General features: G+C 42.7%; 1 protein-coding gene across 2 annotated transcripts in view; it reads left to right on the top strand.

Annotated features, from left to right (window-relative positions):
* Positions 1-270: 270 nt before the first annotated feature.
* Positions 271-19,857, top strand: part of smarca2 (SWI/SNF related BAF chromatin remodeling complex subunit ATPase 2) — a 41,016-nt gene continuing 21,429 nt past the window's right edge. The window contains exons 1-22 of one of the 2 annotated variants that reach the window (XM_069523291.1): positions 271-772; positions 2,281-2,525; positions 2,764-2,893; positions 3,233-3,661; positions 4,150-4,251; positions 4,731-4,983; positions 6,281-6,407; positions 6,732-6,905; positions 7,416-7,589; positions 7,842-8,012; positions 8,646-8,696; positions 9,883-10,013; positions 10,596-10,653; positions 10,942-11,039; positions 12,003-12,150; positions 13,865-14,028; positions 15,649-15,715; positions 15,808-15,918; positions 16,625-16,867; positions 18,198-18,311; positions 18,851-18,955; positions 19,422-19,508. In XM_069523291.1, coding sequence (XP_069379392.1) covers positions 2,292-2,525; positions 2,764-2,893; positions 3,233-3,661; positions 4,150-4,251; positions 4,731-4,983; positions 6,281-6,407; positions 6,732-6,905; positions 7,416-7,589; positions 7,842-8,012; positions 8,646-8,696; positions 9,883-10,013; positions 10,596-10,653; positions 10,942-11,039; positions 12,003-12,150; positions 13,865-14,028; positions 15,649-15,715; positions 15,808-15,918; positions 16,625-16,867; positions 18,198-18,311; positions 18,851-18,955; positions 19,422-19,508 — 3,171 coding nt within the window. In that variant the 5' untranslated portion in view covers positions 271-772; positions 2,281-2,291. The remainder of the gene's footprint in view (positions 773-2,280; positions 2,526-2,763; positions 2,894-3,232; positions 3,662-4,149; positions 4,252-4,730; positions 4,984-6,280; positions 6,408-6,731; positions 6,906-7,415; positions 7,590-7,841; positions 8,013-8,645; positions 8,697-9,882; positions 10,014-10,595; positions 10,654-10,941; positions 11,040-12,002; positions 12,151-13,864; positions 14,029-15,648; positions 15,716-15,807; positions 15,919-16,624; positions 16,868-18,197; positions 18,312-18,850; positions 18,956-19,421; positions 19,509-19,857) is intronic. The other variant, XM_069523290.1, reaches the window with a different exon arrangement.

The following is a 19,857-nucleotide window of genomic DNA, read 5'->3' as shown; positions in this document are numbered from 1 at the left end:
ATCAGCGCCTCAGTGAAATTACCTGGAAAATAGTGTCATCTTGTCCTGTGTTATTCTGAGATGTTATTGAAGATCAAGTTAAAGGTGGGTTTGGATTCTGTCACTCTGCTGCTGCAGCTGACAGCCTGATGAGGGGGGAATAATCCCTTTACGTAAAAAAAACAACAGACATCCAGCGCAGGTGGAGGCGAGGACCCTTTAACTCTATTATCTTATATATTATATGTACAAACTAAGCGGAATGGAAACCTCCAGTAAATCACAGGTGAGGATGTTGACAGAGACGACAACAGGATACGACTGCTGGGGACAGAGAATCAAACATGTCGACCATCGTGAGGAAACTCACAAACTCATGTGTTGTTTGTTGAGTGAGGAATGATTTTAATTCACGAGGATCTTTTTAAGTTGTTGTGCTTAATATCGCTCTGTTGTTGCTTCCTTGTTATTTGTGTAACTAACTTTAAACTCATATGATGTGAAGCTCAGAACTGAATCGTATTCACCCTCTGCTGATACGAGATGAATACTAATTAACACAGCTCATTACAACAATCTGATCAATTATATTTTAAGTGACTTCATTTTGCAGTTTCAGCCAATCCGGCCAATCGCCGCGGAGGTGGGCGGGACTTCCGGTGACACTGACGAATCAGTGATGGCGACAGAGGGAAAGTTGAAGGTGTCAGCAGAACAACATGGAGGAGGAGTGAAGCCGTAGAAACACTCAGAACTCTTCCACCGAACTGAGCAGCAGCTGTGCAGCCAGAAGGTAAAACACCGGATCGTCCGCCGACACGAGTCCCGGTAGCTGTCACACTTTCTGACCGGACGCGGGCTCCGGGGGTCTGCGGGCGGAGCTAGCTAGGCTACGTGCTAAGCTAGCGTTAGCCGCGGCTAGCCGTTAGCCAAGTTCAGCGACGCTCGAGCGACAACAAACCCGTTTGTCAGCCCGTCCCCCCCCCTCACCCCCCGGGGGGGGGGGGGGGGGGGGGGGGGGAGAGGTGTTCACGACACGCTGGTTCCCTCAAGTCTGACATTAAAGTTGATCTTCAGTCCGCGGGAACGTCGCCGGGCTCAGCTGCTTCACTTCCGGCTGAAAGTTTGGTGTCCGTGCACATCTGTGATGGCCCCCGGGTCGTTTTCTTTGGGGGAAGCCATGATCCAGTCACAGTGGAGCAGTGACAGCAGACAGCGATGCTTCTTCATGTTTCTCCTTATAAACCATTAAACACTTCGTTATTAAATTGAACCAGCTCCTGTAAAGCTGTTAGTTAAATACTGGCTGTTTTTAAACATGACGTGATCCTCTCTGCCCAACGTCTCACAGCAGTGACGCTATAATAACACGATGACGTCATCAGATTGTGTTATATATATATATATATTGTGTACTCATCGACAGTCAGCTGATGTTTGCATCCTGGTGTGCAGGTCTGACAACATTTGCAGCAAAAACGAAAAGTTGACTGATAATAGAAGATTTTTCCAGTCCACATGCAGCAATATGCAGTTTTTTATAATAATAATTATATAAAAATATCTCTTTCATATAGCACCGTTTTAAAATGCAATTACAAGTAAAACAGTTGGTCCCTTCAGTTTGTAGAATTTAGTGGTGAATGTTGCAGCTCACCTCCCCCTCCCCCTTCTAATTATTAAAAAAAACAGTGGTTCTTGGGTAAAGAAACAACATTTTGTACAATTAGGATGAAACACACCAGTGAGAACATTGCTAGGATTAATTTATATTCAATTTATGCTAATAGATCCCTTTCACCTACATCTTACGCACTGGACCTTTAAACAAAGGATGAGGCCCCCAGGTGCATGAGATGTGTCAACAGAATGTGGTTCTGGTTCTGTGGATTGGGTGCATGTTGTCTTTCAGTGCGTTTTATAGAACTAGCCAAAGGCCTGTGTCTGTGTCTTCTGACTTTTCATGTGCAAGGATTCTCTCTGATGGTAGAATAGAAAATGCAGTGATTTGTTGTTACACAAGGTTAATCTATAAATTGACAAAGGGCGTCTGTTTACAAGGGAGACAAACAGTGACTATTTCAAAATATTTGCAGACGTCCCCAGAAAACGTAAACCGAAGTGCAACAGTAGTAGAAGCACCTATAAATTATAATTCTGTTGAAGAATATGTAGGAAATATTAAAATCCAATTATTATATTGATAATAAATGTTATCGTGGTTTTGTACTTGTATTGTTTGCGTTGTATTAAAATCATGTCCCTCATTTTATCCACTGTAACTCTCTGGTATCCGTCCAGCAGTTCAGTAGATGTCCACCCCCTCAGACACACCAGGTGGTATGTCCCATCCTGGCCCTTCTCCGGGGGCAGGTCTCTCCCCAGGGCCCATCTTGGGCCCCAGCCCTGGACCGGACCCTTCCCCAGGCTCTGTTCACAGTATGATGGGACCCAGTCCTGGACCTGGAACACCCAATGCCCCCCATGGCATGCAGGGCCAGGGGCAGAGCGATTACTCTCAGGACGGCATGTATCCTATGCACAAGGTAAAGGGCCTAATGCTCCAGTTGCATGATGAGAACCATAAATTCAGATTATAGAAATACCCAAATATATTTTGAAGTCAAGGCCAAAATTGTTTCTTTTTTAATTTATTTTCTAAATATAACTTGGATTTCTAATGTTTTTATATTGTGTTTTATGACAGAATTATTGATTATCACAAAGACAAAACTAAAATAGAATACTTATATACAATTAGACATAATTTCTTTCCATTTTCAGCCCATGGAAGGGATGAATGACAAGACAATGGCAGACGCGATGCACTTTGGTCACATGAAAGGTGTGGGGATGAGATCTCTGCATAGTGGGATGGGGCCTCCACAGAGTCCCATGGACCAGCACAGCCAAGGTCTCGTACTGATTTGTTTGTGAAAGTAAAAGTTGTCGGCTTTCTAAACTGGCTCAGCGGTAACTGAAATGTAATTAGTACTTATAGGCAGTGACTCCAAACCTTTTAGGGTGGTGACTCATTGAAGAAACGCTCCTTCACATGTTGCATATGTCTTCAAAATTCAACCATTATAACTAAATGGTAATTATTCATTCTCACGATCTTATTTTCTTTCTTTTTTTAAACCGCGTTGATTGTGAAATCTCTTGAAATGGGAAGCGACCCACAAGTTGGGACCTGCTGCTTTAAAGGTTCCTGTGTGAATCATGGGTTAAAACTTCTGTCTGTCTTCTATAGGATACATGTCCCCCCATCCATCCCCCATGGGTGTCCATGAGCATGCTTCCAGCCCCATGTCAGGAGGTGGAGGAGGTGGCGGCCCCACGCCGCCCCATATGCCTCCGTCACAGTCCGGCCCCATGATGCCCATGGATCCCCAGGGAAGCATGCCCAGTATGTCCAACATGGGCCAGCAGGGACGAGGACCTTCTGCGTTCAGCCCGGTCCAGCTGCAGCAGCTCAGAGCTCAGATCCTGGCCTACAAGATCCTGGGCCGCGGGCAACCCCTGCCGGAAAACCTCCAACTGGCTGTTCAGGGCAAGAGGAGCCTACCCACAATGCAGCAGCAGCAGCAGCAACAACAACAACAACAGCAACAACAACAACAACAGCAGCAACAGCAGCAGCCGCCACCACAGAGTGCGAGTCCATACAACAGACCTCCAGGTAGGGACGTACGGTTTAACTGGTTATTGAGACTATGGGATTTTCTTAATTATGAGCAAGACAATCATTCCTGATGAACAGATCTGAACACACTTATTTCTATTTCTGTTTGTGATGCTAATATTTAGAAATGGGATATCACACAACAAGTGTTGGATTTAGTGTTGTATTTTTGTATGTTAACATATTTACTACTATGAAAGGGACAAGTGTCTTCTGTTAGTATGTCTTGTGAGATCGATTTCTGTGTCATCCAAATTAAGATTAATATAATTATTAGATTAGAATAAATCCAGAAGTAAAAATGAACATAATTTTTGGAGGGGACGAAAACTGTCACATGGGAATTTACTGTTATAGATTGTTTTGCATAAATTAATAATATTTTAGAGCTGTTGCAACAATATGGACTTATCAGTATCATTAATTCATTGGTTAAGTCCAAGACCTGAACCTTTTTTAATATAAAACTTTTATCTTGTTGAAAGGAATGGCTATGGCACCTTTAGGTGGACCCCAGTTGAGTCCCTGTCCAACCCCGATCATGCAGGGACACAATCAGAGCATAGGACCCAAGCCTTGGTCTGATGGTGAGTACAGTATGAGGCTGCGTTCACACTGATGTGATTTCATTTTAAAACAAACAAATGTCTACACAAGCATTTTAACTCTGTACCAGAAGTAATATCTGTCCTCTGAACCGGAACCATACACAGGACGACACGACGTGTGTATGTCTGTCAACATTCTTTAGAAACTAAAACTAACCAGATCAAATGGAAACAATGGAACAAACACATGAAGCATGACTCAAACTTTCAGTGTAAAAACGCTGTCAGAGAAGTCGTGGTTTAGATGAAGGTGTAGTGTCAGTGTTATGTTCTGGATCCAGGCCTGTGAGGGGGAAGGCCAGTCATGTGCAGCTGTCTGATGCTTGGTCTTAAAAGATGAAGTGCTGGTATTGGATTAATGGAACAGATGAAACCCTGGTTTGTATTCCGTGTCCGTCTCTTGTCAACCTGCCCCACTAAGAGTTGACCCAGCATCCGACACTGTCTGTGGTCTCCAGGTCCGGGTGGTGAAAATCAAGCCAATGCTCAGAAGCACCTAACCCCTGCTTCCAGTGGACGCCCGTCCCCGGCACTACCTCAGGCGGTTGCTGTGCCGGCTGGACCCTTGCCAGGCGGTTCAGTGACCCCTCAGCCTCCCGGGCAGCAGGTGTCCCCCATGCTCCAGATGCAGCAGAAGCAGAACCGAGTCACGCCGATCCAGAAGCCCCAAGGTTTGGACCCAGTGGGAATCCTTCAGGAGAGAGAGTACAGGTATTCATCACCCACTGCCTGCACATACAGTTCACAAACAATTGCTATCCCCACTTTGAGGTGAATTAAACATTTGAGATCCATCATTTGATTTTATTATCCTGTTTTAAAATATTCAGCAGTAATTTAAAAGAAGATATTAATTGATTTCATATCTTTAGATTGTTTTAATTTACAAAAGCAGATGTTAATTTAAATTCAACCAAAACATTTTTAATTGTATTTTGTTATGTGATCTTTTCTGCAGTGCTTATTCTGTAATATGAAAACATTTCATTTCATAGCATATTGGTAAACACACACACACACAGAGAGAGAGAGAGAGAGAGAGAGAGAGAGAGATGGGTGTTAAACCTCTTTGGTGCAGTCGATTGAGCTCAACATTTATTTTCTTCAGATTTGACCTGTGACGGAGGTGTTGTGAGTTTTTACAGAAAACGTGTCAGAAACTTAAAGATTTTCTGTAGAATTTGAAAAGGGCTCAACTTACTCGTCTTACCGGTGCTCGTGAAAAACAGAAACGCAGACTAAAGGTTTGTTTTTCTTCATGAGACTTCGAGGCTCTTGCTTTGATAGTATCTTCCACTTGGGTTCAGATCAGCCCTGACGTACAGACGAGGTGAAGAAAAAGAAGAGCTGACCTCTCCTCATCTCGTCCGTCCAATTATACCGACTCGGCAAACTGTCAGAGAAAAACAGAACCGTGGGTAGCGCTCAAACATACCTTATCATTTATTGAACACCCGAGACACCGGAGCAGTTGTATCTCAAAACCAATAATATGAGAGTTTTCTTTACGCATCCTTTGGGTTGGTGTGACATACAGTAGTTTCTCTGGACAGACTTTGACAGCTGTATGAAGATCAGTCCTGAAATAAAGACTCACAGTCACAGTCCGTTATAAACTCTCACTCCTCCGGTAGATAAAAATAATTGAAGTGGAAATTAACATTTCACCTTTTCTGGGATTTTTTTTTTGCTAATGTAAATAAATGATCCTCTGAACTTCTATAATGCTACTGGTTCTAATTTCATATTTTATTGTCCACATTTTAACTAACAATTAGCCAGATAATCAATTCAGTCATTTTGTGTTCACAGCTATAAAATCAATCTACTGATTCAAATGAAAGCCTGAAACTTGGCTCATAAATCTGTATGACTCTACTTCAAATATTAATATATAAGACCAAAAAAATCACAAACAAAGAATCAAGCAAACATTTACAAATAATAATTAATTGCAAGTCTAATAATTTCACCGAAATGTACTTCATGTCGTCCTAATGTTCTTCAGGTTGCAGGCTCGGATTGCTCATCGGATTCAGGAGCTGGAGAGTCTGCCGGGCTCGCTGCCTCCTGACCTGAGGACTAAAGCCACAGTGGAGCTCAAAGCTCTGCGCCTGCTCAACTTTCAGCGGCAGGTACACAACCGTGTCTCGTGTGTAAATGTAAAACCAAACATACACAGTGCGTCAACACTCCACACTGAACTCCAGTCATGTTATTTTAACTTGGGGATTCAAAATGTTATAGAATAGAATAATGCAGATAAAAGACATTAGTAATTTGATTTGTGTGGATTATCAGTCCCTACAGACTGTTTTCCTGAAATTCATGTCAATGACGTATAACAAATGTTTTAAGGGAAGTGATGAAACGTTTCATGCCATGAGGAAAGTTAACTTTACATTCTTAAGTTTCAACACTGTGAGCAAACATCTTCTGATGTGTTTTTATATCTCCAGCTGAGGCAGGATGTGGTGGCGTGCATGAGGCGAGACACGACCCTGGAGACCGCCCTCAACTCGAAGGCCTACAGACGCAGCAAGCGGCAGACGCTGAGGGAGGCCCGCATGACAGAGAAGCTGGAGAAGCAGCAGAAGCTGGAGCAGGAAAAGAAGCGCAGGCAGAAACATCAGGTGATCGGCACAAGGGCGTCTGTACTATAATTCAGAAAAGAGCAGTGTCAGGGCTGATGTCAGGGTTTAGAATCAAAATGGTCCAGTGTGGTCTTGTGATTGAACCACGACAGCAGCAGGACTGTTTTTTAAACACGCTACGTTGCACAAATTTGAAAATGAAAGCCTTTAGAAGCAAGTGCTTTCAAAACAAATTCGATTTTGACACAAAATACGGATGTCATCACTTAAGACGAAGAAGAGAAAACTATTTCTTGTCAAGGGCACATCCATCAATCCATCCGTTCAAAAACAAGGCATCAGTCAGTGCCTGTACTTTGACATGTTCCATCTAAAGTGGAAGACAAAGTGAAGTCTGGTAATACAGCACTTAATTGTATTAGATAATGATTTAATTGATGATGTTTGGACATTTGTATGACGTTATATGATATATCCAGGGAAGGAGGGGTATATGATCCAGCTGATTTTTTTAAATACTTCAACAACTTGTACGTCTCGTCTTCTCAGGAGTATCTCAACAGTATCCTTCAGCATGCCAAGGACTTCAAAGAGTATCACCGCTCTGTGTCCGGTAAAGTCCAGAAACTCACCAGGGCCATCGCCAACTGGCACACCAACACCGAGCGGGAACAGAAGAAGGAGACTGAGAGAATCGAGAAGGAGAGGATGAGGAGACTCATGGTAAGAACCCGGAAAAACAAAAACAAACATGTCATCATCACTGTTAGAGGATGGTGCTGGAAGATTTAGACTTTTTCATGGCCGTCACTGCTTATGAATGAAGATTTCAGACAAAACAGAAATCAGTATTTAGTCCCCAGCTTCACTGAACACATAAAGGCCTGTTACAGCGGTGCGTGACCGCCGCGTGATTTTGACGATTATTGTCTTTAAGAGTCTCTGCTCAACCTCCTGTCACCATCTCCCTCTCAGGCAGAGGATGAGGAAGGCTACAGAAAACTCATCGACCAGAAGAAAGACAAGCGTCTGGCGTACTTGCTGCAGCAGACAGATGAATACGTGGCCAACCTCACCACGCTGGTGTACGAACACAAAGCTGCCCAGGCTGCCAAGGAGAAGAAGAGGAAGAAGAAGAAAAAGAAGGTAGGAAGGGAAATACACTAACGTTTGTCTTAGACCTTGGTTTAAACAACTTAACAAAATATTCTCAGGCACCTTATTAGAGGGATGTTTCAGCTAATCTCACGGTTCGTTATTATTTCAAGCATTTTCCACAATGACAATGAGATGAAACTCAAAGAGACACGAGCTCAGAATCCACGGTACCTCACACAGTTTCATACACACACCTCTGTGAGAGCGGCTGAGCTAATCAGCGAAGTCATCTGGTGTCGTCACAGAACACCTGCTGAATCTAAAACATCCGCTACGCTGGGCCTCACATCCCTGACGCTGACGTTAGTCAGCTCTGCCACATGCTCTGCAATCTCACTTAACTGTGTGTAATGATGAATCTGGAAATAGCATCTGAGTCTCAACATTGAAGGTAAACACAGAGTCATTTAGATAATTAGATAATAATCCTGTTGGAGAGTTTTTCCTCACTGACCACTGCGCAAAGGAGGAATGGATCAAAACTGTGTTATTAAAAGCACCCAGGTCCATTACAGAGCCACTGAGGCACTGGTGTAATCTGTACTTTAAAATAACATGTTGTGATATTATAACAGCACTTAGAGTGTGGCAGCTGAACGGGTTTATGTGTTTGATGTGTAGAAGGTGGATGGAGATGGTGAAGGCACCAGCGCCATTGGACCGGATGGAGAGGTAAGCTGCTGCAGTGTTTCACTGTGTGCTTGTATGCTCTGGTCTTTTAATATCATATACTTGTTATGAAGCTGACGTGTCTTTATAGGAGCAGCGAGTAGGATTTAGAGGCATCTAGTATTGAGGTTGCACTCTCTGGAGCCGGTCATTGGTTTGTGGCTTTAAACAAGGAGTGTATGAAAAGCAGTGAAAGGGTTTTCCAGTACTGATAAACATTTACATAATTTCCCCGCAAATCTGCAGCTTTACAACAGCCCAGCCCACAACCTAACAGCTACTGCTGCAGCCGACGAGCGCAGCAAAAGCTCCAAAAGACTTCTGTCCTCTACTCAGCATCAGAAAGAAAGAGAAGAGACAAACGAGAGGCCAGCTGCTGAATAAAGAGAAGCGTTTAGAGCTAGATGTTGTTGAAACACAAAACTGTGATGAAGTAGAGACACAAACATTTTGCTGCTCCATAATTAACAATGTCCATCAAATCAAATGAAGTGATAATTTGTCGTTGCTTTGTTTTCACTCCACCCAAATTACTTTTTGCATGTTTAAAGTGCAACGCTCTGTCACGTCAGTTTGGACAAACGTTAATTCTTCTCTCAGACGTAACAGGGCCCCGGCCGATCGCAAAACTGAAGCAAATCAAACAAGATTGTAAATAATGTTACAAAACCAAACAGAAATCTACTGTCTCCTTCTCCAGTCAGAAGCCTTCAAGGCCAATTTGGGTAGAAACAAAAATGAGTGCTTGTTGATGTTTAAAAGAATCTTCAGAAGTCCCAAACAGTGGATTCTAATGAAGAGGGAGATGATCGGTTCAGAACTGGGATTTATTATCCGTCGTTTCATTTCTTGTAACTTGGATCGGTGAAGCAAAGACGAAACTCAAATTAATGTCAGGAATTATCTACACAGTTTATTTTCTGTTTCATTAGATGTGTCCGACTATAGGGATACGCCCACTTGTGCATTCACAGACATTCTCATCTAGAGCAGCTTGGTTACACAAGTAATTGATTTGCCGTCTTTATGATGTAATTTATGGGGAAAATCTAAACTGCTTCTTGATACAGTTTATGTCAATTTGCATTAATGCAATGTGCAGCCATGACAACAGGGAAATAGCCTGTATTCACTCAGGTATTGAGGTTCGGGTTTATTAATGTTTCTCCCTGTGCTGTTTGCTGTGCAGCCCATGGACGAGAGCAGCCAGATGAGCGAGCTGCCAGTCAAGGTGATTCAGACAGAGACAGGGAAAGTCTTGCAGGGAACGGACGCTCCCAAATCCAGCCAGCTGGAGGCCTGGCTCGAGATGAATCCTGGGTGAGGAGGCTGTTAATTGCACAGTTGGCTCATGATGTTATTGTGTGTCTTTTACTGCCAGTGGTGCTTTTCTCCCTTCATTCGTGGCTATCCAGGGTTTCCCAAAAGAATGAATTCAGTCTGTGGCTGTCGCCCAGGTGCACATGCAGAGAACACTTTATGAAGGTTACTGGGCAAATTAAATTAAACTGCGTATTAACACAAATGCCTTGAAATATAAGTTGCTGCGTTTGCACTGTTGCAAACCACCTGCTGCTTTCTTTCCCCCGGTAATACAGGGAACTCAGATTAAGAAGCGACTCCTGAGCACTGCCAAAAGTTTCAGTTCATGAATTTGCACCCAAAGCTGAAACTTTGACAGTGGCTACACTTTCAGTTATTGCTGCTGTTTGCTTTTAAATGATGTGGGATCTGTTAATGTTGGGTGAGGATTCAATCTTCAAAATGTTATAAAATCCCACCCTTGATTTTGATGGGGACCACTGCTGGATAACTGATAATGAAGAGGAACACGAACAGAAATTATAATAAGCCTATTATAAAGACTTTGTACTTGTCTTATTTCCCTCTCCCGAACACCAGGTATGAAGTCGCCCCGCGGTCAGACAGCGAGGAGAGCGGGTCTGAGTTTGAGGAGGAGGTCAGTGACTTTCTTATTACTGAATTCCAACAGTGGAGGATGTGAGGTCATGCTCCCTCGCCTCCAACTCTTCAAATATGATTAAATGGGATTCAGAGTCTGAGAGTCAGATTAACTCTACATGCAGATGCACACATCAAAAACCACCAGGGGGCTGTAGCTGTACGCACCTCAGGGATGTTACGTCTGATGATTGAGTTTTATCCCCATCAGATCTTCTGTGACCTCTCTGTTATGATTGTATTAAGTATGCACTCACTCATGTATTATCAACTTTGTCTTCATTAGGAGGAAGAGGATGTGGCCAAGGCAGAAACAGAGGAGCAGAAGATAATCGATCCCAATGGAAACGTAGTGACTGTGAAGGCTGCTAAGCACATCATTGAGTATGGACTTCCTTTCTACTTTCTCTTTTTACCTTAATTAAATTAAAGGGAATAAAAGAATTGATGTATCATCCAACTCTTGTCTTTAAGATAAGTGTATTTCGATGTATTCAGTTGATAAACCTCTGCTCGAAACCTCTCTCAACAAAGAAACAACCAAGGCGGTTACGCAAAGAAAGATAAAAACATAGATATAAAATGATGAAATTCCAAGAGAGATGAGAAAAAGACTAAACCATATTCTTTATAATGCTCGAAAAGAGGATTAGGTGAAATCAGAGGTAAAAAGCAGGTGTTTGTTAAACAGGTTATTCAAAGTTATTCAAAACTGCCTCTGTAGAAGTTCAGCTGCAGGAGGTTTAACATTTAATTATCATTGATGCAGGCCTACAACAACACGATAAGGTTGTTTTGGTTCTCTGCCACTGCTGCAGATTTACCAGAATATTTATTCTCTGGTGAGATATTAGCAACCAACAATAGATGTAATGTAAAACGACAGTTCCAGAAGAAGCACACTGGGTTTTATTGAAGCATGAAAAGAACGAGAGTGTTTTGAAAACCGCTGAGGAAGCAGAGGTGAGACAATTTAGTTTGTCAACTATATATTTATATATTTATATATATATATATATATTTATATATATAATGCTTAAGATGAATAAATAACCTCCCGCAGTTTCAAGGCTCGTTTATGTTAAAGTGTTTTTGTGGCTCCAGACAGATTTTTTTCTCACTGGCAAATAAAAAAGCTCTTTAGATGTTAAAGTTAGCCGACCCTCGGTCGAGACTTCACCAGAGGGGGGCACTTAGTGAGGGGTGCCGGTCGTCTCTAGTCTATCGCTCCCTGCCCCAGACGCAGCGGAGGACTGAACTCGATCGTTAAAATGAGCGCCGTTAAGAGGGCGACAGTGGTTTCACATTTACTCTTTTCTTTTTTTTTTTACCTCGACACTCGTCCAGGTCTGCCAAGCAGGATGTGGATGATGAATACAGTGTTCCCACTGGACAAACCAGCTCCCAGTCTTACTACGGTGTGGCCCATGCTGTCATTGAGAGGGTGGAGAAGCAGTCGTCGCTGCTGATCAACGGGATGCTCAAACACTACCAGGTAAATGCACACGCACTTGAGATTGTATATAAAGATGGACAAAGGGTCTTCACTTCCCTCGATGGCGTCATTTGGAGTCAAAGTCAGTCTCAGCGGTCGATCATGAAGTTTCACTCCATTGTCACATCATATTACACTAATAAAAACCAAAGTTAGTGTGGTCCCTGTCCCATCTGTTAACATGGATGAGACGGGGACTTTTTACTCCTCACCCCACCGTTTGTTGTTAATTTAGATTTTTACTACTATCTTTTAAATTAGTTTCCAGTTGGATGTTTATTACCAATCCGCTGAAGGGCCTGTTTAAAACCTCCTTCACCTTTTCATTTTCACTTTTTATTTATTATTGTGAGTTTGGTTTGTGCCGAGATGTTTCCAAGCCCACGGCTCATGAATCGAAAAGATAAGTGGAGTCTTTTGTCAAAACTTGGAGGAAGATTTCTGTGAAATGGCGGCTGCATGTGACGCATGACAGTGAGTTCGACAGAACAGAGGTGACTGTAATGGAAAACCTGAAATGAATTTGAATTGGTCTCGTTTCCATTCATGACAGAAAACCCACAGAACGTTTGGCGTTGTCCCTCGGAACCTTCTGCTCGTTCTCCAGTGTCAAACCGGGTCCGAGGGTTCGTGAAGTGTTTCCTTCGCCGGCTGCTCATTCGTTTCGATGATGCATGGAGGGTGTGACCAAACACACTGAACTCTCAGTCATCGTAGTGGAGCTTAAAGACATGTCCGTCTGCAGTGTTGTTTTCCAGCATGACGTTATAAAGTCGTCTCTGCTGTAGCAGTGAAAGAGAGATTACCAGAGATAGTGAGCTGGCAGTTGGCCGCTGTTCGCATTTTCTTCCAATCAGGGTTTGGTCCCAGTTCGTCTCTGATTTATTGTGTGCCAGACTTTAAATGAGATACGGTGGCTGAGACAGGGCGGCAGCTCCTTGGGGATAATTGGAGATATTTCAGCTGTACAATAATTGGATCAAGCTTCTGCAGTAACAACAGAAATCTGTGCATCAAACCCGAATTATCAAACAGAAATTTCTGAAGCTCTGGATTTGTTACGGTAAAATTACGAGATTATTTTTTTTTTTTTACAACTTTTGCTCACAGCCAGTCTCTTTCTCTCGAATTAGCTCTGACTGCTGTCGGGTGTTTTGTTAACTATGCAGATAATTAATTGGTTGTGTCGCGCCCCCCCCACTCCTCGCTATCTCCCGTTTCCCCGTTCTGTCTTTTGCCGATTGTTATAGCCACAGGCGAGCTCGTGCAGTTGGTCACACAGTTGATATTTTTCCACCATTCATGAATCAGCAGGGATAAGATGCCACAGTGGCTGTAAGATCAAACTCACTATGAACAGCATTGCATTGATTTGTACTGTTACATGTAGAGAAGACTTTGTTAATAGGAGAAAGCAGGTCCTCACATGCACCATGCGTTATTTGATTATGTGCTGTTTTATTTATGCCCTCTGAGCAATAAGAACAGCTTCAGTTTTTCCCCCTTTTGGTTTTATTTTTGTCATAATCGCTTTAAAATGCTGTAAACTTTTGTCACTTGAAACCTTAAATATGGCTCATCGCTGTTAAGAGTGTCGGCTTTTGTGTTTGAAGGAAAAAGCAAAGTCCATTAAAGCGTTGAAAGTAACTGAATAGATGACAGACGCGTCGTCTGCAGGCTTTTATTTTCATCTTTGTGTCTGTGTGTGATCTAGGTCCAGGGGCTGGAGTGGATGGTGTCCCTATACAACAACAATCTAAATGGCATCCTGGCTGACGAGATGGGCCTCGGCAAAACAATCCAAACCATCGCCCTCATCACCTACCTGATGGAGCACAAGAGGATCAACGGCCCCTTCCTCATCATCGTTCCTCTCTCGTCAGTACTCCCCTGCACACACGCGGCCATCGTGGCTTTTATCGGTTTCATGACACGTTCAAAATGTTCCTTCAGTAATTAATTTTTGGATGCAGACACACCAACCTCATCAGCCTACATCACATGATAGCGCGGTAATAGAGGATGGGGGGGGGGGGGTCAGGATATTTTAATATCCAGTTTGTATAAAGTGCCTCAGTAGACGTGAGTGAGCTGTGTACACAATCGTCAGAGAGAAGTTTAAATATCTGCAGTATTGGTCGGAATACAACTTCATCCTGATTATATTATGACAAATCGAAGCCCGGTTACTTAAGATGAGAAATCCTTAAGGGGGAATCCGCTATTTATTCTGGGTCTTTACTGAGTCTGGTCACGTAGAAGAATGACTCCAGCACACCCCTGCTGATCCGAGGGAGGAAATCCTCTGACAGCGTAGTGTGTGTGGACCGAGTGTGTTCGACGCATCACCTGTGGACACGTTACTTCAGTATCGAGCATCAGTAGGTGTCACTCTCAGGGATTGTTCCTCTGCGGACACAGCATCTCGGCAGCAGCACCTCATGTTCCTGTTTTTAAAACCGATCTGATTTCTCAAAAGTACTACGATATTGCGAATAAGTAATTGTCTTCTCCTTCAGCATGATGCACTTTGAAAAACAGTGTCGAGTGTTTGGACCAGTAAAACAGTCTGTGCACAGACTTCAAAGCAAAAAACTTGAAACAAGAATCTTCTATAAATATGAGCAGACGTTTAAATGTTCCAACTCATAGATTTATATTTTCAAGGGTAAATCAAAAGTTGTTTTATCAGCTCTCCTTTGCCGTGAATCTTCTCGATGTTCTGACTTAAATATGCGAACCTCCTCAATCATTCATTCAGCTTAATAAAAAAGAGATTTCCCTCGAGTGTTTTCACACCGTTGAACCTTTCAATTTCTCCAAAACACATTCAAGTGCAAACAAGTCCAACTCCTACCTCCCAACTAAGTAGGTTAATGCTCCTGGGTTCTTTTCAGCTTCTACAAACACTCAAGCACCTTTAGCACTCACATATTTTATTTTTGTAGATTTAAGGTGAAGGAAAAGTCTTGTAATTCCCAGTTTCACCTAATTAGTTTTTACTTGGAATTCAGAACTGCGGGTCTTAAAGGATCAGAACAAAGGATGGGTTTGTTTTCTGTAATATCCTTTTTTCCTTTTTGTAGTCAAACAGCACAGCAGAGGCTGATACTTGACTTCATTGCCACTGTATTAAATGTGCTTTCTTTAATGTGGAGCAGAGCCTCATGTTCTCCTCCTTGACGGCAGTTATGTGTTCGAAACTTTAAGTTAATGGGCAGAGAGATTGATCCGAGTTCTGAACAAGCCATAAAAAAAGGTTTCACGTTGTTAGCTGCAGTTCTTTCGACTCTCTGGAAAGCTATTAAAACGTTTTTTCCTTTTGACGTTTATCCAGCAAATGAATGTGTCTGAACCTTTATGATAAACCTGTCAATTAGTGCATGGCCTCTTAATGATCCTCACGTCTCAGGCAAACTCATTAAACCTTTAATTGCTCTAAATTCAAACCACGTTCTCACATGTGACATTTTCTATGATGATTGACATTTTTTTCAGGACTTTGTCTAATTGGGTCTATGAACTTGACAAGTGGGCCCCCTCTGTTGTGAAAATTGCTTACAAGGTAAGAGAAAGAAGTCTCTTTCATTCTAAGTCTCAGATGTGATTGGTTTTGACAGAAAGATGTCTTTTGCTCTTTGTCTCTCCGCATGAAAGGGCACCCCTGGACTGCGCCGCGGGCTCGTACCTCAGCTCCGCAGCGGGAAATTCAACGTCCTGTTGACCACCTATGAATACATCATTAAGGACAAGCAAATACTGGCCAAGGTGAAAGAGATCAGCTCTGTCCCCTCAGTGTAATTCACTCTCCCACCTCATTCTGCACGCTTCACACACTCAGTGTCTCACACACGCTTAATACACACTTTTGAATTCACATGCACTTTTACAGTCACTGGCTCTCAGTCAGTGGAGCTTATCCTTTTGCGAAAGCCCGGACAACCCTACACATGATAGTCTTGTTCTCATTGTGGCCTGGGCCCGTTACTTATGTTGCAATGTAAAAGAAAGTTAGAAAATAAAAGCCTGGATCTGCTCCTTAATTTACATCCACACCACAATTTGATGGATTCTTCTCAGGCCCCATCCATCCAAGATTGGGGGGAATTGGTTCAGTTGTTTTTGCGTAATCCAGCGTGTTGACATGTGAAAATCGAATCTCCTTGGCGGCGGTAAACAGAAGCTACATGACGACATGCAAAAGAGTTTGAAAGTCCCTTTACGTTATTGACTAGGCCCTTTTCAGTTGCTCTACACTTGCTGCTGAATTTAAGGAGGTATTAATAACAGTTTCCACATAAAACCAGATCTATGATGAGGTCAGAGCCCTCATTCATCGCTCTCAGAGCAGTTTTCCTTCTTATCTCTTGTACTTGATATAGATCTTAATCTCATTCATCGTGGTATTAGAACTTCTGAAACTGAACGTGTTGAAACCTGCAGACACCCTGAATGAGTCTCGTTCCGCTCACAGATTCGTTGGAAGTACATGATCGTGGACGAGGGTCACCGCATGAAGAACCACCACTGTAAGTTGACCCAGGTGCTGAACACCCACTATGTGGCCCCCCGACGTCTCCTCCTCACCGGTACGCCGCTGCAGAACAAACTCCCCGAGCTGTGGGCCTTGCTCAACTTCCTCCTGCCGACCATCTTTAAGAGCTGCAGCACCTTCGAGCAGTGGTTCAACGCACCGTTCGCCATGACGGGGGAGAGGGTGAGTACGAGCAGGAGCAGCAACATTTGGACACCGTTTATAATCAGAATCACAGCATCCAAGGCCACACAGACCGAGGCGAACGCTCGTCCAAAGATTCAACTGATTATTTTAGTTCAGAAAAGAAAAAGTCTTTTTTGTATTTAAAGTTTTTTAATAAAAATGAAATCCGCCTGCCACTGCCAGTCTGCCCAGAATGAATTGCAATTTTTACAATTCATTACACCCGGACGAATCTTTTGCTAAACGTGGAGATAATGTGCGTCTTCTGAAAGCTGATAAAAGGTTTCTTCAAATGGATCCCTCTTTAAATCTGTTGGCCCCCGGGGCTTTTCTCCCTTCAAGGGTATTACAGCCGTCAGTCCTAAAGTAAAGTTACAGGGAAGTTATTAAAGTCGAGTAAAGTTAAAATTTACAGTCAGGAAACGAGTGACGAGGCTGAACGTTATGTTTCAAAGGGAACATTTTCTGAAAGTTTAAACCAAGCTCAGTCACAAACTAACATCCTTGTTAGTGAATGAGGATGCTACCATAACAAACCTTGGTCCTAATGTTTTACCACACGTCCTGGTAGCGTTGTCTACTTCCCTCGCTGAAGGTCACAGAAGGTTGCACCGTCCACCCTCAGCTGACGTCTAGCCCGGGGCTGAGGAAACCTGTAAACCCAATTTGTCGAAAAAACATAAAGTGAAATGTTTCCAAAGCCAACAAAGAAAAAAACAAGAGGCAAAAAAAACCCCCACTGCTTCAGCCAGTGGGTCTCCTCACATTATTCTTTCTAACATTCATTAAATGTTGTATTTACTTAAGCTGGGAAAAGCATAATAATACCAATAATTAATGCAATATATAATTATATATATATATATAATTATATGAATATTATATATAGTTATATAAAAGAATTGAGTTCCAGGACGAACCCGTAGCTCAGGTTAAGACACTGATCATGAACTGAACCATCTCTGGTTCTAGAAACTCTGAGCTGCAGCTGCATCATTTGTTTTTGTTGATGTCTTCATGGTCGGCTTGTTTTTGCCTGTTTCCACCACCAACTGTTGATCAGTGTGAAAACAACGGCCACACATACATAATACAGGAGCCCACACAGAAAACATTGCTGCACATTGCTACCAGTGTTCAGTAGCTCTGCAGGGTATCAGCAATCGCACAACAACACAACCGCGCTCAGAAACATCTCACACATTATTCAAAATGTGGCCTCGTAGAAGGAGGCAGATTTAGCAGCAGTTGCACAAGTGGCTGATGAATTCTCTGCGTTGATATTTATTCACTCGTACTTACCCTCAACGCCTTCCGATTCATTCAGGTCGACCTAAACGAGGAGGAGACCATCCTGATTATTCGCCGTTTGCACAAGGTGCTCCGCCCCTTCCTGCTGCGCAGACTGAAGAAGGAGGTGGAGTCTCAGCTGCCAGAGAAGGTGAAATGGAAACCAAGCTTTGTGTATTTTGATTTGATGGAGCACGATAATGTTTGCCGCACAGTTTGGATAAAACCTGTGCTGCTGTGTAGAGGTTACACTGAAAGAAATGTTGAGTGCATCATCTGACCGGACTTTGTGACGACATTCATAAAATCAGGGCTGCAGCTGTAACGCTTTCTTTATTGATTGTTGTTTCCTCAAAATAACCAATTTAAACTGTTACAAAAAATTATTATAATTCTCCCATTTGAGAATATTTTTTTCTCAAAAAATGAATCAAACATTAAAAAATAAATGTTCTAATTGTTTATTTGACAAATCGCTGCAGCTCTACTCATAACAAATTTGAAGTTAATTAAATCGGTAATAAAACTTTAGATGTTTTTCTATACAGACGGTAATAATGTAAACAAAACATATTTCTTTATTAATGTATCAAGAATATGACGGAGACCAGAAATGTGTTTTCAGCTCAAACCACCCACAGTTCAAAAGAAGCGACTGTGTCACCAAAGCTTTGTCTTTGTCGTCCTCAGGTTGAGTACGTCATCAAATGCGACATGTCTGCCATACAGAAGGTTCTGTATCGTCACATGCAGAAAGGCATCCTTCTCACGGACGGCTCAGAGAAAGACAAGAAGGTAAATATGCCGAGGCTCCTGTGTCTTCACCGAATGTCAACGCTTCGATTCATCGATGCGTCGCGCTGACAAACCGAGCCACAAGGCTGAGAGCTCAGTGAGATTTACAGTTCTCCGCAGTTTGACATCACAAGGTTCCCAAAGTGTGTTGTGTCACTGAAGTCACAGTTTACTGGGGCTCTCAGAAGCAAGTGCTTTGACATGAACAAGACGTGCATATCGTTTATTTTATTAAACTCCCGAAAATCAACTCGGCTCTCAGCCTCACTTCAGGGCTCTGTGCAGAAGACTGTCAGAAGAGTTTCTGAATCAGCTGCTCAAAATCCTGAAAGTTTTTTCCGAAGAGATATCAGAGTTTCTCATCGTGAGCGCTGCCGATAGATATTTTTTTTATCACGACGGGTTGAAAGCAGTGTGACTTGTGTGACCTGTGATGAAGAGAATTGTCACTGTCAATGTCCTCCAGGGTAAAGGAGGAGCGAAGACCCTGATGAACACCATCATGCAGCTGAAGAAGATCTGTAACCATCCATACATGTTCCAGCACATTGAGGTGAGAGCTGTTCGACACAGAGCGCTGCTGTCACGAGCAAGTCACTATAACTAGTGACAGTGTTTTTTCTTTACCAGTGATGAACTTACCTTTAACGCTTTCTATTCTCCCATAAAATGATTCTTGTGTGAAATCAGAAGACTCATTATCAGGCCATCATTTCTTCTGTATTGTTCATCGTAGGATTTTGTTCATCCTGCCTCTTCAGCAGCCACTTTGAAAAGTGCCAGACATTTTATTTGTTCTTAGATTTGACCGAGTTATGAATCACACGTGTATTTTATAGATCAGCTGTTTCAAACTTGAGTATTTCTCCGGGTACGGACGTCTGCATCTGCAGGTTAAGAAC

Source organism: Paralichthys olivaceus, chromosome 4, assembly GCF_024713975.1.
Source record: "Paralichthys olivaceus isolate ysfri-2021 chromosome 4, ASM2471397v2, whole genome shotgun sequence".
NCBI lineage: Eukaryota > Metazoa > Chordata > Actinopteri > Pleuronectiformes > Paralichthyidae > Paralichthys > Paralichthys olivaceus.
The sequence above is the reverse complement of the archived record's forward strand: the minus strand, read 5'-3'. Positions and strand labels throughout refer to the sequence as shown.